Here is a 27,005-nt window from a genome sequence, read left to right on the forward strand (position 1 = left end):
GCACAGCAGCTGGGCCTGGCCACTGCGGGCGGGCGAGCCAGCAGGAGGGTTTAGGGTTGGAGAACCGGGCCTAGGGGGGAGGGCAGAGGGCAGGGTTATTGGTGTGGAGTCTGAGTCTCACCCAGGGGTTCCGGGTGAACAGCACCCAGACCACGCCCTTCCCTCCTCCAACCTCATCCTCCCCCACCTCCAGGCCTGTTTCCCTACCTGTGAAATACAAAATGAGACTCAAGAAAGATCTCCCAGCCAGGCCCCGGTGGCTCACCCCTGACATCCTAGCTACTCCGGAGCTGAGGATGGCAGTTCAAAGCCAGCCTGGATAGGAAAGTCCCTGAGACTTTCGAATGAACCACCAGAAAACCGGAAGTGGCGCGGTGGCTCTAGTGGTAGAACACTAGCCTTGAGCTGAAGAGCGGAGAGACAGCGCCCAGGCTCAGAGTTCAAGTCCTGCCCCACAACCACCAAAAAAATAAAGAAAGAAGGAGCTGCCCGCCCAGGGCAGACGCTGTAGGTTTGATGACTGACTCGTGGACCCCTCGGGTTGGCCATGACCCACGGTGGGGACTCTGCCCTCACACTGACCATCCACCCATCCTTGGCAGGAACTCTGCCCCAGACTGGGCACTGGTGGTAAAATGGGGTTGGTTAATGTGCCCTGAGGTGGCCTCCAGCTTGGAGAGAAAGAAAGACACAAGCGACAAGGGTGAGATCCTGGCGGGCTGCCCGGAGGAGGCCAAGGCTCAGCACACGGCTCAGCCTTGAACAGGAAGCATAATAGTTGGCACACCTTGCATATTGGGGGGGCGGAGAGAGAGGGAGACCCGATCTTCTAACCAAACATGAGAGAGCTTTTATGCCCTAGGAATTAATTAAAACACAAATCCTAGGCTCCGATACAAACAGGAGTTCTGACACTTCCTGGCTGTGCCAGAGAGGTTGATTCACTCTCCAGAGGCCACACAGCAGTGGCAGAGCCAGGGTTCCGAGCCCAAGCTTCCGGCAGGCAGGCAGGGGTGAGGCCAACCAGGTCACTGAGCGTGTTTGTCACCCAGCCCCTGTCCCTGACGCCTGGGGCCACCAAGGAGCCACCCTGACCTGGGCCTGTTACTTATTAACCTTCATCCTCACCCTCAGCTCCAGAGCACTGGGCAGGGAGAGCTCTGGCTTTCACTTGGCCTCTGATGTGGGGTAGGGGGCTCCCCTAAACCATCCAACCCCCCCTGGGAGTTAAGCCAGCAGCCAAATTTCCCAACGCTCACAGCCCAGCACCCCCTGCCAGCGTAGTGCCTCTCCAAGCCTGGCTAAGTTCAATCACCCCAGACCAGACACTGAGGCCGGGACCTGTGGCCACCAGTCCCCAGTGACTGCCCGGGGGTGGGGAGGGGGCCTTCAGCCTCGTCCCCAGAGGATGAAAACAGCCCAGCCACAGGCTTGGGGAGCCAGGGGGAGGGACAGCCACCCCCCCCCCCGCTTCCCTCTCCAGCACTACAAGAAGTAAAAGGAAATTGCTACTCCCCAAATCTGGGTGCATCGGAGCCTGGGACCCCTCATCATGCTTTATGACTGGGAAACCGGAGCCCAGGGAACGGAGGAAGGCGTCTATGTGGAGTCTTGAGGACAGAGGACGCTCTGGTCCTGGGTTCTGGAGGTTGGGATGAAGCCATTATTTCTCAACCCAGCAAATGGCTTGAAGCCAGGCTCTGGGCAGGCGGGGAGGGAGGGTGAGGAACTCCCGCAGCCCGGCTCTGTCCCCTCCTGGACTGAGCCCAGTAAACAGTCAACAGAGGCCATGGGGTTTTGCAAACCCCAACCCCAACACCCAGCAGGCCTTTTGAAACTGTCAGGCTGGTAACACAAAGTTAAAAGCAGTTAGGCACATGCCTGTAATCCAGGCCAGCTGGGCTCTAGAAGATGTTCTTAAAAATAAAAAATAAAGCCCGGCACTGGTGGCTCATGCCCGCCCCTAATCCTAGTGACTCAGGAGGCTGAGAACTGAGGATCGTGGTTCAAAGCCAGCCTGGGCAGGAAAGTCTGTGAGACTCTTCTCTCCTCCAGCAAACCAGAAGTGGTGCTATGGCTCAAAGTGGTAGAGTGCTTCGCCTTCAACAAAAGATCTCAGGGACAGAGCCCAGGCCCTGAGTTCAAGCCCCAGGTCTGGCACACACACACACTAGTGGGAAAGTCCTGCCCACAATCCACTCTCTAGCAGCCTGCTGCTGGCCCGTGGGGACTGCTGAGATCTTCAAGTCTGAGAAGCATGGGAAGCCGTGGGCTTTGGGTCTTGTTTTGTTTTTTTCTCTCTTAGTTTAGGCTTCAACAGCCACAGGTGAAAAAGAGGCAGCTGCTGTCTTGAAAGCCCTGGTATAGAGAGCTGCCCAACGCGCGTGGGCCACGTGACCCAGGACGGGGTCATCACCAGGCGAGTCTGCAGATCTTTGGGTGTTGAGCAGTGATTTCCACACGCTGTCACTATCAGGCCTAAATGACACGCAGGCAGACAGAATTCCCAAAACAGGAACGGCCAGTACCCAGAACAAACAAGACAGTGCAGAGTACAAAGGAGCGTAGCTTCAAAATCACCCCACACACCCCCAAACAGAAAACTTCACCCTGGAGAGATACGACAAACCCCCTCTGAGCCTAGAGACCCTGGACGGGGCAACAGGGGGGATCGAAGGTGATATTCCCCTTCTGTGGCCTCCCCAGGGCAGAGAGCTCCAGGCACACCCAGCACCTGGTCACAAAACCATAACCAGTGCCGTCACAGCCTACCTCAGTCCAGGGCCAGGGACGTCCCAGCCAGGGGCACTGTGGAAGGCTGTATCCACTGAGATCCTGGGACAGGAACAAGGAGACCAGAGGAAACTAAGCCGGAAGGAAGTGAGGACCTCAGGACATAGACTTAGTTCATTAGTGGAGTTCGTGGAAGGTGGTGATATTGGGGTCCCTGGGGACAGGGGTGGAGGGGGGGGCTCGAGTCATCATCTTCACATCTTCCGATTCCAAAGCTGCTCCAGGACCCAGGGCGGGGCCAGTGCTGGAGTCTGTGCTGCAGGCCCAGGTTCCGGTCCCTGCCTGCATCCTAGCTGCTCTGGTGGCTGAGAGCTGAGATCCAGTTCAAAGCCAGCCCAGGCAGAAAAGTGCCGGAGACCCTTATCTCCAATGGACCACCCAAAAAAAGGCAGAAGTGAAGCTGCGGCTCACATGGTAGAGCACCAGCCTTTCATGAAAAAGCTAAGAAACAGAGGGTACCCACGCCCTGTGTTGAAGGTATCAGCAACACACACACACACACACACACACACGCACCTTAAGCAACAACAACAACAAAACCTGTAGTTTAGCCAAACACCAGTGGCTCACACCTGTAATCCTAGCTACTCAAGAAGCTGAGATCTGAGAACTGCGGTTCAAAGCCAGCCCTGGGCAGGAAAAGTCTGTGAGACTCTTATCTCCAGTAAGACTACTCAGAAAAAGCTAGAATTGGCACTGTGGCTCAAGGGGTAGAGAGCTAGCCTTGAGCACACTGAGGCTCCAGAACAGAGCCCAAGCCCTGAGTTCAAGCCCCAGGACCGGCAAAAACCAAACCAAACCCTGGTAGTTTCAGACAGAAGGGGAAACTGACCCTGTTCTGGAGTCTGGATATGGAGAACGGAAGGAAGCAGAGCGCGAGCAGGAGACTGAGGTTGGGAGGATGGAAGTTCAGGCCAATTTTGCTCAGCTCCCAGTTGAGACCCCATCTCAACTGAAGAAATGGGGCATGAGGGCATATTCCTGTCATTCTAGCCACCATGGGAAGTATAAATAGGTGGATCACAGTCCAAACCTGTAAAAACATGAGCAGACTAGAGCAAAACCAGCTAGGGACATGGCTCAAGATGCAGAGTGCCTGCCCACCTGCCAAGCACAAAGCCCCGAGTTCAAACCCCAGTATCAACAATAAATACACAAACAAGCCAATGAGGACTCTCGGTGGACCTTATGGTCTGAGATCTCATCGTGTAGCAAACTTTTTGATTTCCAGTGATGGAATGTGGGCAGAATTCCCCCAGGGAAATCTGCCCGGCCACCTCCTCTCCTCCAGTGTTTTCTCAGACACCGGCTGACCCCAGGCCCAGGCTCCTGTGTTCTGGGTCCTGACCGTGGACGAGGTGTCCGGTTTTACATATCAGCGCACACAGAGAGGCTGTTTGTCACCCAGGGAGTGACGCAAATTTGGGAGCACCCGCCACTGACAACACTGGGGTTATGCAAACAGAGCAGCAAGGTTTGGACCAAACTGAACCGTGGCACAATGCCAGATGAGTGAAAAAAGGTGGCAAAGTGCCAGGACCTAGAGCTGGGGGCCACGGAACAACTTTGAGCGATGTGCTTAAGTAGCAGCTGGAAATGGAACAGTAGCGTACTAAACAGAACGCGGTCTTTCTGCTCGGGGCTTAGTCCTGGCCATGTTACTAGAGGCAGAGAAGAAAGAACAAAGGAGGAGTTCTTCTCCATCACTCTCCCCTCCAACAGTTTCACAGCCTGAGATCAGGGCCAGATCATTCTCTGCGCCCCCCCCCCCATCACTATAGGCTTGTGGAGAGTCTCCCGGCTTCCATCCAGAGAATGGCAAGTCCTCAGCCCAGTGATGACAATCAGATGATGTCTGCAGTGTCAAATCACCCCCAGAGTAGAGCTGGGCGCAGACTGCAGCAGCTGGGAACGGCGGGGAGTGGGGGAGGAGGGGGAGGGGATGCAACCAGTGACCCTGAACCACCCCCCCCCCGGGCTGGAAAACACGCTTGTGCTTTGGTTTTATTTTATTTTTTGTCAGTTGTGAAGGGTTTGAACTCAGGGCCTGGGCGCTGACGCTGAGTTTTTGCATTCAAGGCTAGTGCTCTACCACTTGAGCCACAGCGCCACTTCTGGTTTTCTGGTGGTTCATTGGAGATCAGAATTCTCATGGTCTTTCCTGGCCGGGCTGGCTTTGAACCACGACCCTCAAGATTTCAGCCTTCGAAGTAGCTAGGAATTCAAGTGTGAGCCACTGGCACCTAGCTGCTATGACATTTTGGTGACAGATGCTGACCAGACACGGGCTTAGCTCCCAGGAAGAGGGGCTGGCCAGCCACTGCGCTAGAAAGATGGCTGTGTGTCCAGCTGTCAGCCTGCACGGCTGGGCGGCCCATGCCTGCAGTGCTCAGTTGGCTGTTTGAGTTTTTTCTTTCCCCTTCCTTCCTTCCTTCCTTCTTTCCTTCCTTCCTTCCTTTCTTTGTGACAGTACTGTGGCTTGAACTTAGGACCTGGGCACTGTCCTTTAGCCTTTTCACACAAGGCTAGAGCTCTACCATTTGACCCATACCTCCAGTTTTGGCTTTTGGCTGGTTAATTGGAGATAACAGTCTCACTGTGCTGGCTGGCCTCAAAGCTGGATCCTCAGATCTCCGCCTCCTGAGTAGCTAGGATGACAGGTGTGAACCACTGGTGCCCAGAAAATTTTCTTTCCTTCTTTCTTTCCCTCCTTCCTTCCTTCCGTCCTTCTTCCTTCCTTCCTTCCTTCCTTCCTTCCTTCCTTCCTTCCTTTCTTTCTTTTCTTTCTTGTGTGTGCTGAAAGTATGGCTTGAACTCAGCACCTTTGGGATTCTTTATTCTTCTTTCTCTGATACCTACTATGTGCCAGACGCTGTGCAAGCACGTATGTCCAGCTGTGGACTGGACAAGCAAGATACCCCGCTTGGAGCTCTGTCCAGCAGGTGGGTGTTGGGACAGAACCCAGCAGAAACACTGGACAGAGCCCATGTGGCGAAGGCCGGTGGGGAAGAGGTCCTCCACGGTGAAGGGCACATTCAGAGAACCATCTGAAGTATGGCCACGTGGGTGAGGCTTCCAGGAAGGGCCAGGCAGGCAGCGTGAGACCCAGCACCACCCCCCGCCCCGCCACCCTGGGGGCAGGGGGACTCCACATGGCATGGCAGAGCCATGTGCCACGTAGATGTAACACACCGATCCAGGAACACCCGGACACCACCTCATGCCCCCGCACACCGGGGGGTGTCCCGGGCAGGCCCAGGACAGCGTGTCCTGCCCACAGGGATGGCTGGGCCAGCTGTGTGTGCCCTGGCTGCCCGCCTTCTCATCGATACTCCTGACCTGCCCAGGATGACAAGAGATCTTTGTCGTGGGGGCCTGGGAAAGAACCAGCCCAGGTGCATGTGTGCGTGTGTGCGTGTGCAAACGGCCCTCTGTGCCCCTCACACACACAGTCAAGGGTGGACAGGAGGCTGAGCGTGGTGCAGCAAGACTTTTCTTCTCTTCTCATTTTCCTTGTTCTTTTTGGTGATGCTGGGGTTTGAACTCAGGGCCTCGGTGCTCTCTAGGCAAGCTCTACCCAGTCGAGCCTTGCCCCCAGCCTTTCTAAATTAGTTTTTCCAATGAGATCGTCTCGTGCTAATTTTTCCCAGCTGGCCTGGAACTTTGATCCTCAGCCCTTCCTCTGTCTCCCAAAAAGCTGGGATTGCAGGCCTTTGCCTCCACGCCCAGCCCTCAGTTTCTCTTTCTGTAAGATGGTGATTGTTACTGAGCCCTCTCCTGGTCCTTGGCCACTCTTTTTGAGACAGGTTCTGGCTGCCCTGGCAGCCTGGGACTCGCAGGCTGAGTCGCTTAAAGGTTTCTCAGGATCCCATGCCAGCCCGAGTCCTGGGGTAGCTGATGTTACCATGGGCAAATGAAGAAACTGAGGGTGGGAGGGAAGGGAGGCCACTGGGACCGGAGATCCAGCCCCAGAAAGCAGGCCAGCTCCCCCTCCCTCCAGGAAGCTCCAGCAGCCAGGAGGTGTGCTCTAGGCAGGGGCGTGGCCTTGGGGCGTGGCCTCGCGGGCGCCCTGGGACCCCATTGGTTGCCTGGAGGTGCTGGGGGAATAAAGCCTGAGCAGAGTGTACACCAGGGGGTCCAGTTCTGCAGTCTGTGCTCCCCCTCGGCTTGGACCACCGACCCAATCCAGCAGCTCCTTACCGCCTCTGCCGGGTAAGTGGCCCCGTTCTCAGCTAACACCCCCCCACACACACCGGGGCCTGACTGGCTGGGGGACCCCAGTAGGGGCTGTCAGGGGAAGAGGGAGGCAAGTGAGGGACAGGGGGCGGATAGATCTCTGCAGCCAGGGGCTCCGGACCTTGGTGTCCCTTTCTGTACAGTGGGACAATCTCAGAGTCCACCCCTCGCCCCCATCCCTCCCTACCCCACCCCCCGTACCTTCCCACCCTCCCTCACCCCCACTCAGGGAAATGAGCCGTAAGAGGTGACAGTCACTGAGTGTTCCCAGTCCCCAAGCCACTTCCCTCCCTCCGGCAGGTGGGATGGGTTTCAGGTCTCTGAACCCCTTTCTCTGCGAGCCCAGCCCAGGAGAGGGTTGCTGGGGCTCCCCAAATCTGCCTGACAAGGGGTCCTTGTGGTGGGATCCACAGGCTTTCCATGCCCAGGGGTCATGACTGGGTGCCGCGGCTGGGTCATAACCATAGGAACTGAAAGTTATTGCCAGAAGATTTGGGGGTGCACTCTTGTTTTGTTTTTATTTTGTGCCAGTCCTGAGGTTGGCATTCAGGTCCTGGGCACTGTCCCTGAGCTCTTTTGCTCAAGGCTAGTGCTCTTCCACGTGAGCCATAGCGCCACTTCTGACTTTCTGGTGGTTAATTAGAGAGAAGAGTCTCAGACTTTCCTGCCCTGGCTGGCTTCAAACTTCCATCCTCAGATCTCAGCCTCTGGAGTAGCTAGGATGACAGGCGTGAGCGCTAGTGCCTGGCTAGGAGCACCTGCTGTGAAGTGCCCACCATATCAAGAGATCTACCTGAGAGGAGGTGACCGGCCTAGGATCTGCATTAATCTAGGCGGTCGTGGGGTGGTCAGAGAGGGATGTGCTGAGGTGGGTGAGGTGGCTCCCTCCCCCCTCCCCTCCCCCCCCGCACTTTCCTTATAACTGAGAACTCTAGCCAGCTGTCTGCAGTCTATGCTTGAGCCAGGAGTGCCAAGTCCAGAGGTCTGGACTCAATGGTGACATTAAAAATGGAGATGCTTGCCAGGCACCAGTCTCACGCCTGTAACCCTAGCTACTCAGGAGGCTGAGATGTGAGGACTGAGGTTCAAAGCCAGCCCAGGCAGGAAAGTCCGTGAAACTCTTATCTCCAATAAACCACCAGAAAACCAGAAGTGGCGCTATGGCTCAAGTAGTAGAGTGCTAGCCTTGAGCTGAAGAGCTCAGGGACAGTGCCCAGGCCCAGAGTTCAAGACCTACAACCAACCAAAAGAAAAAAAAAATGGAGATGTTGGCTCCGATTTATCTGGGCTGCGGGGGACACCAGACAAGCCCTCATCCAACCTTCTGCCCAAGTTGGGGGAGAATCAGATCTCCCCTGTAAATCCTGGCAAGACCAAAGACTCAACCTGCATGTGAGGCCACAGAGCCTGAGAGAGCTTGTGCTCTGAGCTTACCACCTGAGCTCCCCCAGCAGCCCAAACCACACCCCATTTTCCAGACTGGGGAAGCAGAGGCGGAGGACAGATTACCTGCTCATGGCCCAAGACGAGCTAAAGGCTGGGGCTGAGGTTGACAGTCTTGGGTCACTGTATCACCTCAGAGCTTTTCTCAACACCTCCTCCACCCCCCCGCCCCCCCAACCTCAGGGCAACCACCAGCACCCGGCCAGCTCTCAGGACCCTCCACAATGGCGTCGGCAGAGGCCCTGCACGTGAAGAGCCCCGTCCGCGACAGCATGACCCTGACCAAGGTGGCCGGCACCAGTGTCTACCTCAAGATGGACAGCTCCCAGCCCTCCGGCTCCTTCAAGATCCGCGGCATTGGGCACTTCTGCAAGACGGTACAGGCGGGGGTGGAATGGGGGAGAGAGCCCTCCTTCCTCCCGAGGACCAGGGTCTGGACCCCATGATTCGGGAGCTGGGGAGATGGCACACACCTGCCTTCCCAGCGCTGGGGAGGATGTGGCAGGGAGACCACGCGCCCAGCCCCCCTCCCCATACCTGGCAGACTCCCAAACAGACGCAAAGGGGTGCTGGGTGGGCTGGCCCCCCTGCCCTGGGGGTGAAGGCCGCGCCCAGCAATGAAGGGGCGGCCCTCACCTCCGCTCTTGTCTCCACAGTGGGCTGCGCGGGGCTGTGAGCACTTCGTCTGCTCCTCAGGTAAGCCAGCAGCTTCTTGTGTCCTCGCTGTATGTCCTCGGGCCACCGCACCACCTCTCTGCGCCCTCACCTGCGCTGTGCCCGCAGTCTCCACTCTGAGTTCTAGGAGGAGGCCCGTGGTCATGGGGGAGGAAGGGGAGACCAGAGCTCTTAGTGTGGGGGTGACCTGGCCGGGCTGGACCAGGTCACCCCCACACTGAGGCATTGCCACCCCCCCCACGCACAGCGGGCAACGCGGGCATGGCGGCCGCCTATGCCGCCAGGAAACTGGGCATCCCCGCCACCATCGTCGTGCCCAACACCACGCCCGAGCTCACCGTGGAGCGGCTCAAGAGCGAAGGAGCCACGGTCGAGGTGGTGGGAGAAGTAAGAGCCAACCAAGATCCTACCTCTCCGGCCCCACCCACCACCCAGCCATGCCCACCCTGTCCTAGGACACCTGGGGAGGGACAGGATCCCACCTCTGGCCCCGCCCACCCTGGCCTCGCCCACATCCCAAGCCCCACCCACCACCCAGCCACGCCCACCCTGTCCTAGGACACCTGGGGAGGGACAGGATCCCACCTCTGGCCCCGCCCACCTGGCCTCGCCCACATCCCAAGCCCCACCCACATCCCAGCCACGCCCACCCTGTCCTAGGACACCTGGGGCGGGACAGGATCCCACCTCTGGCCCCGCCCACCCTGGCCTCGCCCACATCCCAAGCCCCACCCACACCCCAGCCACGCCCATCCCCCATGCCCCCTATCTCCGTCCTATGGCCCCACAGACACTGGTGGAGGCCTTCGAGCTGGCCAAGGCCCTGGTGAAGAACAACCCCGGCTGGGTGTACGTGCCCCCTTTCGATGACCCCCTTATCTGGTGAGTGGGTCTCTGGGTCCCCTGGTGTGGGTGGTGGGCGTCTATCACACATAGCTCCACAGAGATGGGGACTCCAATGCAGCCCCCCCCCAGGAGCAAGGACCAGAGAGGAAGGAAGCAGCTCATCTGGGGGTGACTCGGTGACACGGGCAGGAAGTGGGTGGAGGGGCTCTGGTGGGCAGGGAGCCTTCCCTGGCTGCTGGGGCTTTGTCCTTGGGTGCCCCGTGGGTCCTCCACACGCGGAGGAGGCGTGGGGGCGTTTAGCCAAAGTCTCCCTTCCCCACGGGCTCAGGGCCACATTGTAAGGCAGCTGCAGAGGCCAGAGAGGCTGACAGCCAGGGCTGGGGGCAGGCAGGGGTGTCCAAGACCCATCGGCTGCCTCAGATGAAGGCAGGTGCAACCCAACCTGTCATCTCAGTGGGGGACCCCTGTCTGGCGTCCCCAGAGAGCTCAGCCCTGACCTGTCCCCCACTTCTCCTGACCTCACCCCCCAGGGAAGGCCACATGTCCATCGTCAAGGAGCTGAAAGAGGCGCTGAGCACAAAGCCAGGGGCCATCGTACTGTCGGTGGGCGGCGGGGGGCTGCTGTGCGGGGTGGTCCAGGGACTGCAGGAGGTGGGCTGGGGGGACGTACCCATCATCGCCATGGAAACCATCGGTGCCCACAGCTTCCATGCGGCCACAAGGGAAGGCAAGCTGGTCTCCCTGCCCAGGATCACCAGGTAAGCAGCCAGGGAGTCTCCCACACCCCCTAGCCCTGTTTTACCCTAGCCCTGTTTTACAGGCCATTTCGGAAACTAAAGCTGTGGGTGTTTGTGCATAGGCAGGCTGGGACTGCATGCCAACAATGTCCCATTTCCTAGGATAAAAATGTTAATATTAACAAGTGGATGTGTGTGTGTGTGTGATGCGTGTGTGTGTGATGCGTGTGTGTATGTGTGTGTGATGTGTGTGTGTGATGTGTGTGTGTGATGCGTGTGTGTGATGCGTGTGTGTGATGCGTGTGTGTGATGCGTGTGTGTGATGTGTGTGTGTGATGCGTGTGTGTGTGATGTGTGTGTGTGCATGTGTGTGTGAGATGTGTGTATGTGTGATGTGTGTGATGTGTCTGTGTGATGTGTGTGTGTGTGTGATGTGTGTGTGTGATGTGTGTGTGATGTGTGTGTGTGAGATGCGTGTGTGTGTGAGATGCGTGTGTGTGTGTGATGCGTGTGTGTGTGATGCGTGTGTGTGTGTGTGTGTGTGTCCTAGGGCTTGGACTCAGGATCTGTCCCTTAGCTTTTTGTCTCAATGCTGGTGCTCTACCACTTGAGTCATAGCTCCACTTCTGGCTTTTTGATGGTTAATTGGAGATAAGAGTCTCACAGCTTTTTTGCCTGGGCTGTCTTTGAACCATGATGATCAGATCTCGGTCTCTTGAGTATTTAGGATTAGGGGAGTGAACCAGAGATACTGGGCTACATTAATCATTTCTAGAAATCAAGGTTTACACACAGCATTAATCTGCCAGTCATTTATTGAGCCCCTGACTTGTGCAAGACACTGGCTGATCTCAGAGAGAGGTGACAAATATGCATAGCTCTTGCTCTCAGGGCATTCATATTCCAGTACCCAATCTTTGTCCCGCTGCACTAGCTTTGGGGGTGCATGCAGTACAGCAACAGTGGCTTAACATAGAGCTTTATTTTTCTCTGCTATGAGAATCTGAAGGGGGGCATGTTGTGGGCAAGTCCACATCAGAGACCAGGTTCCTGGAGTTTCTTGCCCCACTATGCTAAGTCCAAAATGGCTGCCTACGTGCCAGCTAGCACGGCCACCCTCCATCTGGCAGGAAAGAGGAAGCAAAGGCAAATGGCTGTGCCCAGCCTTTAAAGACAAAGTACAGCTGGCTTTTTGACTGTGACAGGGTTCCATCCTGGGAAACATCAACAGGAGAAAACATCCTAAGTCAAAAAAAAAAAATCAAAGGCACCTCACTCACCCATACTCTTCTACTACGGAGTTGTCCCCAACCCTTGCCCACAAAGGGAGACAGCATTGTATCCTAAATCGGTCGCCTGGAGTGAGTCCCAAGTTCCAAATCCAAAGCACACTCTCCCTTCTACATGATCATAGCGTTGAAAACTGGCTGAACTGCCTCTCATTGGACAGAACTTGTCACGTGATCACACCTAGCTGCAAGGGAATCTGGGAAAGTGTCTTGATGCCAGGTCTCCATGGGTGCAGTTGGAATACCTACAGTAGACAAGAGTTCTCTGCCCCAGACAGGAATCCTCTGGATTTCTGAGTCTGGCTGTTGCTGTTCTGGCCTCTGTTCCCTGCAGGGACAGAAGTGATCATTGTGGAGATTCCCCCTCACCTCCACTACCCACCCCCCCCCCCGCCTCAGTTTCCTTATACAAAACTCAGGCAATTAGTATCAGCAAAAGCTGCCATGCATTACGTCATGCATGGTGCTTGTTTTGGTGGGGGCGGGGGGTAGGGGTGGGGGACCGTGGCACTATGGGGTCATACCTAGGAGGAGGGGGCTGCAATCCTGAGCCTGGAAGCCCAGGCAGAGAGGGGCAGGCTCCTGGGCTCCCCACCCGGAGCTGCAGGGGCTGTCTCTTACATGCACCTCTTTCTCTCCTCCTTGTCCCCCTCTCTGCCTCCTTCCTCTCTCGCCTGCCCCTCCCCCATTCCCATCCGCATTCCCACCTCTCCCAGTGTCGCCAAGGCTCTGGGCGTGGCAACTGTAGGGGCACAGGCCCTGAAGGTGTTTCAGGAACACCCCATTTTCTCTGAGGTTGTCTCGGACCAGGAGGCTGTGGCTGCCATTGAGAAGTTTGTGGGTATGTGCCAAGGGATCCTGCTCACTCCAATTTTGCCTCCTATCTCTGTCTAGAATGTGGCCTTTCTCATAGTACAACAAAGCTTAAAACAAACACACACACACACACACACACAAATGCTACCCACAAGGAAGTAAGTCTGGTAACCATAAAAATAGGGAACAATAACTAAATGTTTCAAATGTTGATTCTGAGCTTCTAGTTGCCGTGGTAAAGGAGGAAAGGATGGGCTCAGAGTTGGATTTGCAGGAGGGTCAATAACTGAACTCCTTCCAGGTTCAGCCTAGGACAGGGACTGGAGGCGAGAGGGTGGAGCACTATGCTGCTGCCACTTAATTCTCCTGAACTTGGCAATTTGGCTACTCAGCTGTGATGCTCAGTGCTTCAGCAATGACCACCATTTCACATCTGTGAATGCTCAGGACCAAACCTAGACCCTGCCTCAGGCTCGGAGGGCCCTACCTATCCGGTGTGATCATGAGAGTTTGGGCCAAGACTTGAGTCTGTGGCCAGAGCTGAGCTGACTGGTTCATGTTCCCCAAGCTCTGCAAGTGGCCTGTTCTGATTGGCCCATGACCCCCAAGCTCCACAAATGGCCTTGCAGTTCCTCACACCCACCTGACCACACCCTTTCCTCCCCCCCCCCCCCCCCCCCCCCCCTCCCCCCCCCCCCCCCCCCCCGCAGACGATGAGAAGACCCTGGTGGAGCCCGCCTGTGGGGCTGCCCTGGCTGCCATCTACAGCCAGGTTGTGAAGAAGCTCCAGGGGGAGGGGAAGCTGCCGGTGCCCCTGTCCTCCGTGGTGGCCATTGTCTGCGGGGGCAGCAACATCAGCCTGGCCCAGCTGCAGGCCCTCAAGGCACAGCTGGGCATGAAGAACGGACTGCCGGAGTGAGGCCCGGCCGCGCCTGGGATGGGTTTACACCTGCACCTCGCCGTGAATACTCCTTCTGGATTGTGAGCAGAGTTGGGCTGGCCAGTCAGCAGCCCCCCGAGGTGCTGAACTGAGCCTCTGGAACAAGGGACCGCTCTCAGCCACCCGAGGGTGGTGGCTGCCTGGAGCAGCGCCCCGGGGCCGTGGCGGGGTCCCAGATCTCAGCAGGAGGGACTCGGCACCCAGGCTTCCCCCCAAGCCGAACCCGAGAGCACTGCACAGACTCACATCGGGACGCCCTCCCCCCGAGGCCCAGCTCAGCTCAACCAGTTTTCTAAGGTGCACTTTTTCATTGAAAAGGATAAATACGTATTTATAAAACAATAACAAAAAATCTTGGCTAGGTGGCTCACACCTGTAATCCTACTCAGGAGGCTGAGATCTGAGGATCCCAGCTTGAAGCCAGGCTGGGCAGTCCATGAGACTCCTCGTCAATTAATCAGCAAAAAGCTGGGCTAGAAGGATATGGCTCCAGTGGTAGAGCACCAGCCGTGACCAAGAAAGCTGGGCCAGTTTAGGGCCCTGAGTTCATGCCAACAAGAAGCAGGTCAGGTGCCTGAGAACCACAGGCCTCTTGGGACAGGGAAGCAGGGCCGGGCCTGTACTGGGGGCCCGACGGGGGCTTGCTAACAGTAGGTAGCGCGTGCACAGAGCTCCCGGCTCCCTCACCACACCCTGGGGTGGCTGTGAACATCGCAGCCCCACTTTGCAGATGAGGCCACCAAGGCTCTAAGGTTTCTACACCTAGTGAGAGACAGAGGCCGGACTCGAAGCCATGTCCGTGGCTCCAGGAAGGGCTGTGTGCTTTCCACCCCCAGCACAGAACAGCATGAAGGTCTCAGCTCTCAGGCAGGCTGTGCGGGAGGCCATTGGGACAGGGCTGCTCTGGGATGGTCTACAGCCCACAGCAGGGCCTTAGAGGGCCCAGCGGTTACCAAGGCCCTAGTCAGGACCTCGTGCGTGGCAGGTGCTCAATAAATACCTAGGAAGGAAGGAAGGATAAATGGATGGATGAACAAATGGGTTACTGGGCAGATGGATGGGTGGGTGACTGCATGTGGACAGACAGACGGACAGACATCTATGTCAGTGGGAGGTATAACTGAAGCCAGCCAAGAGACGGGCCCCGCCCCTTCCCTCACCCCAAGAAGCACGGCGCAGCCACAGCCTCTCATGTTTAATGGCATCACGCACGGCCTGCCCTTCGGTTGCTGCAGCAGGGTGCTATGGCTCTGGCCGGAGCCCAGGGGCAGGTCTAGGCAGGGGTGGGGCAGACCGGAGCCTGGGCGCAGAGCTACCAGCCCCGCAGGGAGAAGACACTGAGAGTCCGCCAGCCATAGGTGGCCAGAAACTTTGGTTCGTGTGCGTGATCAAGCTTCTGTCCTCAGGAAGCTGCCCAGACAGAGGAACGAGGGACATGGGCAGGGCTGCTCCCTGAAGAGGGAGGCACCAGACTGGCCAGGACCAACCAGAGACCACACCCAGGACCAGAAGCTCACTACCCCAGGAATCCCAAGCGAGGGAGAGGGGAGGAGGCCTGGGGGGAGGCCCAGTTTAGGACTGAGGAGGGAGCAGAGTATTAGGGCAGGCCCAGAGATGGCAGAGACATGGAGAAATGGGGGTGAGGGAGGGAGGGAGGGAGAGCAGCGGAGGGGGAGAGAGCCATGGAGGGAGGGAGAAAGCAAGACAGGCAGGGCGGGATGGCCGTGGCTGCCCTGCTTCTGGGGACAGTGAGGTCGGGCCCGTGCCCTGTTGGGTTTGCATGTCACTCCGCGAGGAGACCACTGGATGCAGGTGGCCCTGGCAGACCCTGGCGACAAATCAGGGCCCCTCAGAGGGCGGGGCGGGTCTCCAGAACGGGCCCCACAGGACCTCCACGGGCAAGAACTTCCAGAGGTCCGGCTGGCCCATGTGTAGCACGTCTGGGAAGGGCGAGGAGCTCCACTGGAACGGGGGCACCTGGTCCCACGTGGGGCCGCTGACGGCCAGCAGCCCCAGGGCCTTGGCTAGTGACATGCTGGTGACCTGGGGGTGAGGGGGCAGAGGGCAGGTGGATGAGATCTGGGGGGGCCTGGCTCACCTGACCCCTGACCTTGACCGAGGCCATGGCCCCGCCCTGCCCGTGAACCCCCCCCGGCAGCCCCCCCCGGCCACCTTCACGTCGATGCCCCCGTGGGAGCGCTGCCGTAGCGCCTGGAACGGGTACGACCCGTTGGCCGGGTTGAGGTCGGAGCGGGCGGAGATGGCGTTCTCCCCGTTGGGCTTGGGGTCGCAGGCCTCGCACAGCGACAGGGGGTCGTGGAGGAAGTTGTTGTACCTGGCGAGCGAAGGCACAGGAGCCTCAAGGCCACCGCCCCGGGGCTCCCCAGACCAGCCCATGCACCCCACCTGCCCCAGGAAGAGCAGGAGCGGGAGGCACCCCGCTCTGTCCCTCCACAACACCGCTGGGGACTCCGATGGCCCCGGCCACACAGCCACAGCCACGCCGGTCCTACACGGATCCCTCCACCCCCCCGTGAGTCGGGGGCTCCCCGGCACGGCATGGCGGGGCGCGGCGCACCTCATCAGCTGGATCATGGAGTGCATGTCGTGGACCAGCGAGTGGTTCCGCCGGAAGATCTGGGCACGGGGGCTCTTGTCGTAGGAGAACCAGTCCCCGTACTGGGCCACCAGCTCCCGCAGCCCGCTGGCATTGAACACGGTCTCGGAGGACCTGCCGGGGCGGGGGGGGGGGGACAGAGCTGGTCACCAGGCCGCAGACCCAGGCCCTGGCCTGACGCCCAGGGGCGGTGACAGGGCGGGGATGGAGTCCACGGCTCTGGGGCCCACCCACACAGGCTCATCCCCAGCCTCCCACGATTCCCTGCACCAGGCGGGAAGCAAGGGGCACCGAGGCAGCCGAGCTGGAGAAGTGGCAGGCTGCCCCATCCAGCCCCGCCCCGCTGCCCAGACTCGGGGGCCGGAGCTGGGGCCACAGACTGAGCTTTGAGGCACAAGAGCACAGGGACTCGCTGCCCGGCCCCCGGCAAAGCCTGGAAGCGGACCAGCTCCAGCAACGTGAGAGGCCTGCAGCTCAAGCGCCAGTACCGGCAAAAGCAAACAAGTCACCTAGGGGAGAACCCTGCACCCCCAGAAGCAAGGGCAGCTGGGAGGCAGGCGGGGAGGGAGGGCACGTACGGGATGTTGTAGCTGGCCCAGTAGGTGGCGTGGTAGAGCTCCTGGGTCTTGTCAGCTATTACCACCATGCCCCTGGGAGCAGAGGGTTCAGTGAGCACCTGCGCCCTGTGCCCTGCGCCCGCACAGGCCCGAGGCCCCGCCCGTGCCAGAGGGGGCGACTCTCCGGCCCTGGCTCATCCCCTCCCTGCCAGCCTCCCAGGAGGCCACTCACGGGATCTGCTCCAGGATGGTGAGCACCCTGCTCGGAACACTGGGCCCTCCCGGAATGAACACATTGTAGTCCACGATCATCCACTGGTTATTATACCTGCGGTGAAGGCGGGGACTGAAGAGAGCCGGGCCGCTGCCCAGCCCCTGCCCCAGTGCCGAGTCCCGGGCAGGGATGGCCTAGGAATGACCGCCACCACCCTGACAACACACGGCCCGGCTGGGTGCCCGCACTGCTGGCCCAGAAGGGCATTCCGTGGCTCCCCAGCATGTGTGGGCCTCTCTGGGGCCTCTGAGACCCAGGGTCACAAGCCTGCCCCCTCCTCCTGCTCCTCCTCCTCCTCCTCTCCTTCCCTCTCCTCCTCTCCCCTCCTCCTCCTGCCAAACCTGATGTTCCCACCCAACTTCAAACAGAAAGGGCAGTCCTTTCGTCCTGGGCCTCCTGGTGCCTGAGGGCTGAGGACTCTGTCCCAGGCCAGAGCCCACTCACGTGCCACTGTTGAACCTCTTGAAGGTGTCTGTCCAGGAGTCCCCATCCACAGCCAGGCGGTTGGCCACGATGTTCCGCACCCACTCCAGCACGCAGCCCTCGGGCTGCACGTACTTCCACAGGGCGGGGTTCTTGTTGCCGATAGTGGTCTCCAGTGTGACCTGGGGGGGGGGAGGGCGTTAAGGGACACTGCACAGCCCAGACAGGTGGCCTGCCACCACGTGGCCGTGCTGAAACTGAGTGAGGAGTGGTTTGTTACACCCTCCTGTTCAGTGCCCAACACTGGTGGCTCCTGCCTGTAATCCCAGCTACTCAGGAGCCTGAGATCTGAGGATCACAGTGTGAAACCAGCTGGGGTCGACAAATCTGAGAGACTCCTATCTCCAATTAACTAGCAAAAGCCAAAACTGGAGGTGTGATTCAAGTGGTAGAGGGCCAGCCTTGAGCAAAAGCGAAGGGACAGCACCCAGGCCTCGCGCTGGGACAAAAACAGGGGGCGGGGGAGTGTCCTGCTGAGAACGTGTAACATCAGGGGGCACATGTCTAGGCACATGTCTAGACTTCCTGGGGTACAGATCCCTCATCAAGGGAACGATGCCACTGTCTTTCTGGCTGTCCCCACAACCAGCTTCTGGTCAGCTCTGCCAGGCATCTGAACAGCCTTGGGGGCAGGGGGCCTCCAAGACCCCCTCCCCCAAACCACCTGCTTTGAAGCTGACCAAAAAACTGGAGGGGAGGCCCTGCAGGAGGGGAGTCCCCTGAGGCCCCGTGTTCCCAGGGGCTCAAGCCCCCCTGCGGCTGCCACACTCCCCAGCAAGCCCGCCCCCGCCCCATGCCTGGCCTTGGAGAAAAGCAACAGAAAAGACAAGAGAGCAGCGGCCCTCCACACTACACCCCACCCCCACCCCGTGCAGAGGGCACTTGGAGAGGAGAGCTGGGTCTCCAGCAGTGCTGCGGGGCGGGGGGGGGGCGCCCTGGGATCGCAGGACTCCTTTGAGGGTGCCGGAACAAATTTCTAAACAAGCCTGGAGACCCGCCAGGTGATGGGGGAGGGGCGGGGGGGGACAGCCCATTGTCAACAGGAGTGATGCACCAGGCCCAGGCTCAGAGCCGTGGACGCGGGCAGAACAAGGTCGAGGTCGTGGGCAGGGAGGAGGGGGAGCCTCCCCAACACCCACAGGAGGTCACAGAAGTCAAGGGGACTCCCCCAAACCTGGATTAAGACACAGGGTTCCAGGCCACGTCAGCCACACGAGTGTGTGATCTCTGCTGATCAAGCTCTTGTGGGGGTCTGGGCACCCCAGCCAGAAAGGAGCTCGGGCCATGTTTGGCAGGCGGTGGCCATCTCCACCTCCATCCTGGATTGTGGCTCACGCTGGGGCAGGTCCCCGGGGAGGGGGCACAGGTGACTCACCAGCCCGCTGCCCAGAATGTAGAAGTCGTCACAGGAGAAGATGGTTCCCGGGTAGGACGAGAAGACCTGCTTGCTGCCGGGGATCAGGGGCTGGTCCTCTGTGGGGGGTGGGGGGGCAGCGAGGGGCTGGTGAGCAGGTCTGCGGAGACCGCAGCACCCACACCCGGCCAGGAGAGGTCCCCAGGTGGGAAGCAAGCGAGCAGACCCCGGAGGAAACCCCACTCCACCCCTTCCTTCGTTTAGAAGGGGGTATGTGGCCAGGTGTGGCGACATACGGTAATCCCAGCACTCAGGAGGCTCAGGCAGGAGAATCCAAGTTCCAGGCCAGGGCAAACCTGCAGCTGCCCAGGACAGTGTCCACCAAGGAACAAGCCAGGCCCACGTGAGCCGCTGGCCCACACACGGCCCCCACCAGGCCACGCCAGCCACGCGAGCCAGGCCTGGCCAGCAGGGCGGCTCACTGAGCAGGCTTCCTGCGCTCTACCTCTCATGCGGGCTACTACACTTGGGGGCGTGCAGCGTGCAAGAGTCCAAATGTCTCTTACCACAGGACGCTGCCGGCTAAGCTCCACCATGCTAGAAGCTTCCTGTGTGTGCCTTAACGCAGTGGGCAAAGCACTCTTCCCCAGAAGGGGCTGCTTTAGAGGCAGGGCCGGGCTGGGGCTGACCCCTGCCCCGGTCATGCGGCAAGCGCAAGCGGGTACCCCTTGTCAAGTGGGGCCACCCCCAGCAGGGCTGCGCAGCGGCACCCCGCCCCGCGGGGCCCGCCCACACTCCTGTGGGGTGCTCACACCTGCGGGGCCCTCCCGGAACTGCAGCCAGTACTTCTTGATGACCCGCAGCATGCTCTGGTAGGCGTTCCAGGTGTTGTGGGCCACCAGCAGGTCGCGGTGGCCGGGCAGCAGCTTGACCAGGGCGGAGCAGGCGCCCGAGCCCAGCACAGGCTTGCTGTTGCTCTTGTTCAGGGCGGGCTCCAGGTCTTCCAGGTCTCCCGAGAGCTGCAGCAGGCTGCGAGGCCAGATTCTGGGGTCACAGGCCTGCGGCCCCGCACCCGCCACAGGCCGAGGCTCCAGGGGCCGGCTGACCCGCTGGGCTGGGGTGCAGGAAAGGGTGGAGCTGGCATGGGACGGGGTCTCACTGGGAGGTGCGGAGCCCTCCCCACCCTGTGCACGCTTGGGGGGCACTTACAGGAACCCCAAGGGTTTGATGGTGAACTTCTCTGTCGGGAAGGCCACACGGCCTTCGTAGCTGTCCTCCAGGCCTTTCAGCTGCAGGAGGGTGAGCCGCACCTAGGGGTGGGGTGGGGGTGAGGCCTCTCCCCAGGGCTGCCCCTCTCCCTCGAGGAAGGGGCTCCAGCCCACGCTGGGCCTTGCACGCCAAGCACTCCCTTGCTTCCAGTGGACTACGTCCCCAGCTTGTGCCCACCCCAGTTACCCTCACTGAAGAGCCGAGGTCAAAAGCCACTTCCTCCAGGAAGCCCCCCATCCCATGCTGGCCCATTGGTGACTACTGCCAGTCTGAGTTGGTTCCTAGCTGTCCCTGCTCCCCCTGGGCACCCTGGAGCCGCGATCGCCACACCTCTCACAGGCCTGGCCCGCACAGCTCCATGCCCAGGGGCGGGGAGGGAGGGACATGTTGGTGGGGGCACGGGTGGCTGGATGGGCGGACAAGCGGATGTGTGAGTGGGTGAGGGCTGGAGGTGGAAGGGCAGGTGCAGGGGGATGGGAGGTGTGAAGAGCAGTGAGAATCGCGGCTGTGTGAACAGGCATCCGTTTTGCAGAGCCAGATTGGTGGAGAGCTCCCAGGTAAGCCCCGGAGTCTCCCGCGGGGCTCACGGTAACTGACTTTTTCACTGAGGACGGAGACAGCAGCCCAAAGGCAAAGCCCCGGCACAGCCAGGGAAAGGGAAACACACTCCACTGGGCCCCAACTCTGTGTTTTCGTTTTGTCCCTTTCCTCTTCTCAAACTGTTTCCACCTGCATTTGATACACGCCATGTGGGAAGCAATCACCTTGCTATGCGAGAAAAATATGTGATGGGAGAGAGCAGAATGGGCCGGGGAGACGGGAAGAGGCCGGCACAGGGCATCCACACACCCCAGGGCAGACCAAGAGCGGGAGGCGGGCAGCTGGCCAGCGGGGAAGCCGGGCGCCCCAAGGGTGGCACTGCCCCCCACGAGAGGCCCACCTGGTGCCAGTAGGTGGAGTTCACCTGCTGCTCCATCTCCGCCTGCATCCATGCCAGATTGGCCTCCAGGAAGCTCTTGAGCTTCTCACAGTAGCCGACCTCGTACTCGAACGGGCCGCAGTAGTTCACCACTGTGTTCATCCAGTGCATGTAGATGAGCTGGGAGCGACAGATGGGGGGGGGAGACCCTGAGGGCTCAGCCGGCCAGAGCAGAGGCACCTGAGATCACGCCCGTTCTCCCTTCCCACCGCCTCCTGCAGCGCCCAGCTCTTGTCCCTGCCAGGGCCCCACCGGCCAGGCCTAGACTGGACCTCACCTGCCTGGAGCTGTATGCACCAGCCAGGCCACCGGGGATGTTTTGTGCTCTCTGCTCTGCTCTGAGCACGGAGGTCAGGATAAGAAGACAGCAAGACACATGCCAGGCTGTTGGCACTGCCTGCCTAGTGCTGTGTACAAGGTTGAGCCTGGGCTGACAAGTTCGGGCCTCACAGCTGTGCTGCTGCTGGCTCCCCTGCGCTGCTCTGATCTGGCTCCGCTCCGTCCCCAGAGGCTGCGGGCTCACCATCCGCCATGCCCATCCCCGCCCAAGGCCACGAGTCTGCCTGACCTTGGATCGGAAGTGCCAGGTCGGCAAACTAAGTAAAACCAAACTTTCCCTTTATTTTAGCACTATGAGGCTGTCTGGCATGCCTACTTGCAGATAAGGAAACTGGGGCACAGGGGCCTTTCCCAAGGTCACCCAGGCAGTGAGTCACAAGGGCCAGGGTTGTACATTTGCAGCCAGCTGCTGGTGGCTCACGCCTGCCATCCAGCTACTCAGGAGGCTGAGATCTGAGGATCGTGGGTTGAAGCCAGCCCAGGCAGCTAAGTCTGTGAGACTCTTGTCTTCAATGAACCACCAAAAAGCCAGAAGTGGAGCTGTGGCTCAAGTGGTAGATAGAACACTAGCTTTGAGCAAAAAAAAAAAAAAAAGCTCAGAGACAGCACAAGGGCCCCAGGACAAGTACAAAAAGAAGTGTTGAACATCTGTGGGCGGGAGGCGGGGGGGCCGTTGGTGACGTGGTAGTGTCACGTGAGGACCTGGGGTGCTGGCTGCTGTATGGATGTACCCGCAACATCATCTATGTCTGGAGCCGTCAGGACTGGACGGAGGGCCGGGGCTCCTTCTGCGCATGCCCCAGACCCCGCAGCCCAGCAGGAGTGCAGTGGGGCCACGGGCCCCACCTCGGCTTACCTCCTCTGACACAGAAGCCTCCACCACGCCAGCTGCGTAGGCCTGCAGGCTGTCATTGTAGCTGCCATTGGTGCCCAGCTCCAGGAAGGCCCACCTGGACAGGAAGGGGACTCTTGGTCAGTGGCTCCTGACCAGACAGACATCTGCTCAAGGGTGCTGGGTTTTATTTGCCTTGTCTCCCCAGTCCTGGGACTTGAACTTGGGTCTTGTGTGTTATCCCTGATCCTCTTTGTGCTCAATGCCAGCACTCTACCACTTGGGCCCCAGCACCACTTCCTGCTTATTTTTTTGTTTTTTTTCCCTGAGTGGTTTTACTGGAGATAAGTCATACAGACATTCCTGGGCTGGCTTCACACCATGATCCTCAGATTTCAGCCTCCCAAGTAGCTAGGGTGACAGGTGTGATCCACTGGCGCCCGCTGTTCCTATCGTTTTTGAGACAGATTCTCTCCAGTAAACCACGCTGTGGTCTGAATAAATAATGACCCCCCTGCCTCCCCACCCTGAGTGCTGAGATTACAGGAATGTCCCTCCATGCCCTGCCTGGTTGCAGAGATGAACCGCTGGGTGAAGGACACAGGGACTTTAATTAAACTAGGGCCAAACAACCCCTACATACCCACCAAGGTTGGATCAGCCTACAACCCCACAACCAGCCGACATTCTCTCCTCCTTTCGCTTGACACACCCAGCCCCACCACGCTGAGCCGCAGGCAGGAGTTCCAGTCCACCTGACAGGACAGGAGGCTGTCTGGAGTCAGTGCGGAGCAGAGGCTCTTGGCCCCCAGGCCCCGCCCTTCACCGTGCTACCCTGCAGCCTCCACCAATGGCCACAGAGCCTTCCCACCCCCTCATCTAGTCTCAGTCACACTGGCACCAAAGCCTCAGGAATGGAGCCCATTAAGAGGGAGGCCAGCATCAGGGCCCACAGTCATCTGATGGCAGAGCCAGCCATGCTTGCTGAGGCTGAGGACAGGTGTCAGTGACAAAGGTAGGAAGAGAGAAGCCATGGGGGGCCATAGAATAACGACGTCTAAAAGTATTTCTCAAGCCGGGCGCTGGTGGCTCACGCCTGTCATCCTAGCTACTGAGGAAGCTGAGCTCCGAGGATCGCGGTTCAAAGCCAGCCCGGGCAGGAAAGTCCGTGAGACTCTTATCTCCAATGAAAGCTAGAAATGGCGCTGTGGCCCAAATGGTAGAGCACTGCCTTGAGCTGAAGAGCTGAGGGACAGCACCCAAGCCCAGAGTTCAAGCCCCACAACCAACAAAAGTAGTAAGAATCTCTCTCTCTCTCTCTTTCTCTCTCTCTCACACACACAACTGTACTTATACATGCACGTGCATGCATGTTTAGGCCTGCTTGGAGGGAGGGGGTCCGGTCGTGAGGCCTGAACTCCAGGCCTGGGCGCTGTCCCTCAGCTCTTCAGCTCAAGGCTAGCACTCTACCACTTGAGCCACAGCGCCACTTCCAGCCTTTTCTGCTTATGTGATGCTGAGGAATCGAACCCAGCGCCTCATGTATGCAAGGCAAGCACTCTACCACTGAGCCACCTTCCCAGCCCCATATATATATATACATACACACACACATATATTTCTATGTGTGGTGGGCTACTACAGGTTTTTACTTCCCTGTTTATATACAGGAAGTTCTAAACCAGTTGTGGTGTCTCACACAGGTTTTTTGCTTCCTATATCTCTTCCTACCTTTCTAAGTGGCTTGAGTTTGTCTGAAACTCTTTTAGTTCCATTGATTTTTTTTCTAAGCAGCTGGTTTTGCTATGAGGAAGTGAGCAGGGCCAGGCACGGTGTGCACGTCTGGACCCCAGAGGGCCGAGGCAGGAAAATCTCAACTTTGAGGCCAGCCTGGGGTGCCTCAGAGCAAGACTCTGTCTCAAAAGCCAACCAAGTACCAGATGCTCATGCCTGGAATCCTGCTACTCAAGAGGCTGAGATCTGGTTGCAGTTGGAAGCCAGCCCAGGCAGGAAAGTCCACTGAGTGCGGGGAAGGTGGCTCAGTGGTAGAGCGCTCGCCTAGCATGCATGAAGCCCTGGGTTTGATTCCTCAGTACCACATACACAGAAAAACTCGGAAGTGGCACAGTGGCTCAAGTGGTAGAGCGCTAGCCTTGAACAAAAGAAGCTCAGGGATGGTGCCCAGGACCTGAGTTCAAGCCCCAGGACTGGTGATAGGGGAAGGGAAGAGAAGGGAGGGGAAGGGAGGGAAAGGGGAAGGAAAGGAAGAGAAGGGAGGGGACAGGAGGGGAGGGGAAGGGAATAAAGTACATTGAGACTCCTCTCCAATTAACTTGTGAGGCTCAAGTGTTAGAGCACCAGCCTTGGGTGAAAAACTCAAGTGAGAATGTGAGGCCCTGAGTTTGGGTCCCAGTACTGAAATCAATCAATCAATCAATCAGTCAATCAATCTGGGCCTAGGATGGGGAGAGCACCCCCTAGACAAGCGAAGAGTGGGGTCAGGACGAGTTTTGCTCACAGTAATAGCCTCTTGCCAGCGATCAGGAGCCTGGGCCCACCGCCTCTCGGGGGGCCTGGGGCGGGGTGGTGTGGGGCGGGCCTGCCCCGGGGCTCTGGGTGTCTAAGGGAAACTTAGGGACCCTCAACTTTCCCACTGGCCTGAAACCAGTGCTGTGGCCCCGGCTTTGGGCAGGACGAGCTAGCCTGGGGGGCCGCGGGGGCAGGGCCGGCCTCGGGCCCCGGGGGGAGGCGCGGGTCCCCGGGCCGCGGTGGGGAGGGGGGCCGAGGCCGGCCTCCGCGCTCTCCCGGACAGACGTTCTGCCACCACGGGCGGGAGGCCGGGGAGCGTCCACGGGGGCGGGGTCCCTGCGACGGGGGAAACTGAGTCCCGGCGGGCCAGGGCGCCGTCCGCCGGCAGAGGCGGCCCCGCGCGGGCCGGGCCAACCCTTACCCGGTCTCGCGGATGGCGTTGGTGAGGTTGGCCCAGGCCACGGCCCCGGGGTGGAGGCCGTCCACCAGGCGCAGCTGGCCCGACGCCGCGTCCACCAGCACCGAGCGGCTGCGGGAGACGGGCGGCTCGGGCTTGTGGCGCCCCCAGCGGTCCCCCGGGCTCGGGACGGCGCCCGCCGGGCCGCTCGGGGACAGCCCGACCAGCACGGCCAGCACCAGCGCCCGCGACAGCGACCCAGCCGGGCGGCCGCCGCGGGACCCGTACGGAGGGGCCGCCATGACCGCGCGCAGCCGCGCCGCAGCCTGAACCACGTGACCGCGCTCCGCCGCGGGGCGGGGCCTGCGGTGGGGCGGGGCCTAAGAGCTGGGCGGGGTCTGGTTGGGGGCGGGGTCTGTGCGCTGGGCGTGGCTTGGGGGGGAGAATGAGTCTTTCCGGGGTGGGCGGGGCCTGGGGGAGACCCAGGGGGCGGGCAGATCTTAAAGGGCCAGGCGTGCTCTTTCCCCTGCTTAAGCCTTGCCCACTCTTCCTTCCGTGATGCCTTTTTGTTTGTTTATTTAGCCACTTCTGGGGTTTGAACTCAGGGCCTGAGCACTGTCCTGGAGCTTTTTCTTTGTCGGTCGTGAGGCCTGGGTGCTGTCCCTGAGCTCTTCGGCTCAAGGCCAGCGCCCTACCGTTGGAGACACAGGGCCACTTCAGAGTCTCACGGACTTTCCTGCCCGGGCTGGCTTTGAACTGCGATCCTCGGATCTCAGCCTCCTCAGTAGCCAGAATTACAGGCGTGAGCCACCGGCGCCCGGCTTCCTTGAGCTTCTTCAGCTCAAGGCTAGCGCTCTACCACCTGAGCCACAGCACCACCTCCAGCCTTTTCTGCTTATGTGGTGCTGAGGAATCGAACCCAGGGCTTCATGTAGGTGAGGCCAGCACTCTACCACTGAGCCACCTTCCCAGCCCTTGACACTTTTTCAAATTGACAAAAATCTCCAATCTGGAGAAAAGTTGCAAGTGTAGTAGAATGCAGATCCGTATGCCCTCCATCAGTTGCTAATATTTTGTTAATATTTCATTAAATTGTTTGATGAAGTAGCATGTCAGCTCTAACTAAATACTGCAGCTGGCCAAAAGCTGGAAGTGAGGGTGTGCTAGAGGGCTAGCCTTTTGGGCTTCTGGTCTTCAGCACACACATACACACACACACACACACACACACACACACACACACACACACCAGACCTGTTATGATATTGCATATATGAGTAACCCCCAATCACTGAACCTTTAAGTTATTTCCAGTTGTGAAGATATCTGTAACAACGTTCTGCTTAGGACATTGTCCAACCCTTCTCTCCCTTTCCTCAACAAAGCTCCTGGAGAGACACAGGTGGAGGAAAGGGTGGCTGGGGTCCAATCTCCTTCCTGGAGATGAAATGTACCCAGGGAGGGCTGGGAAGGTGGCTCAGTGGTAAAGCGCTTGCCTTGCATGCCTGAGGCCCTGGGTTCGATTCCTCAGCACCACATAAGCAAAAAAAAAAAAAAAGCCGGAAGTGGTGCTGTGGCTCCAGTGGTAGAGCACTAGCCT

At 59.2% G+C, this 27,005-nt stretch overlaps 2 protein-coding genes across 2 annotated transcripts; one reads left to right on the top strand and one right to left on the bottom strand.

The window, feature by feature from the left end:
• The first annotated feature begins 8,696 nt into the window (after positions 1-8,696).
• On the top strand, positions 8,697-13,754 carry Sds (serine dehydratase). The gene is made up of 7 exons (XM_013014362.1): positions 8,697-8,849; positions 9,129-9,168; positions 9,395-9,534; positions 9,938-10,029; positions 10,524-10,751; positions 12,736-12,860; positions 13,546-13,754. Exons 1-7 carry the CDS (start codon positions 8,697-8,699, stop codon positions 13,752-13,754), a joined length of 987 nt encoding a protein of 328 aa, XP_012869816.1.
• Positions 13,755-14,955: 1,201 nt separating this feature from the next.
• Positions 14,956-25,718, bottom strand: Plbd2 (phospholipase B domain containing 2). Its single transcript, XM_013014404.1, has 12 exons — positions 25,430-25,718; positions 22,504-22,597; positions 21,270-21,428; positions 20,270-20,370; positions 19,875-20,089; positions 19,082-19,179; positions 17,668-17,828; positions 17,182-17,277; positions 16,971-17,042; positions 16,354-16,506; positions 15,948-16,110; positions 14,956-15,818 (listed from the first exon to the last, which is right to left on the bottom strand). Exons 1-12 carry the CDS (start codon positions 25,705-25,707, stop codon positions 15,615-15,617), a joined length of 1,794 nt encoding a protein of 597 aa, XP_012869858.1. The 5' UTR covers positions 25,708-25,718; the 3' UTR covers positions 14,956-15,614.
• Positions 25,719-27,005: the final 1,287 nt, after the last annotated feature.

Source organism: Dipodomys ordii, unplaced genomic scaffold, assembly GCF_000151885.1.
Source record: "Dipodomys ordii isolate 6190 unplaced genomic scaffold, Dord_2.0 Scaffold23, whole genome shotgun sequence".
Classification (NCBI taxonomy): Eukaryota; Metazoa; Chordata; class Mammalia; order Rodentia; family Heteromyidae; genus Dipodomys; species Dipodomys ordii.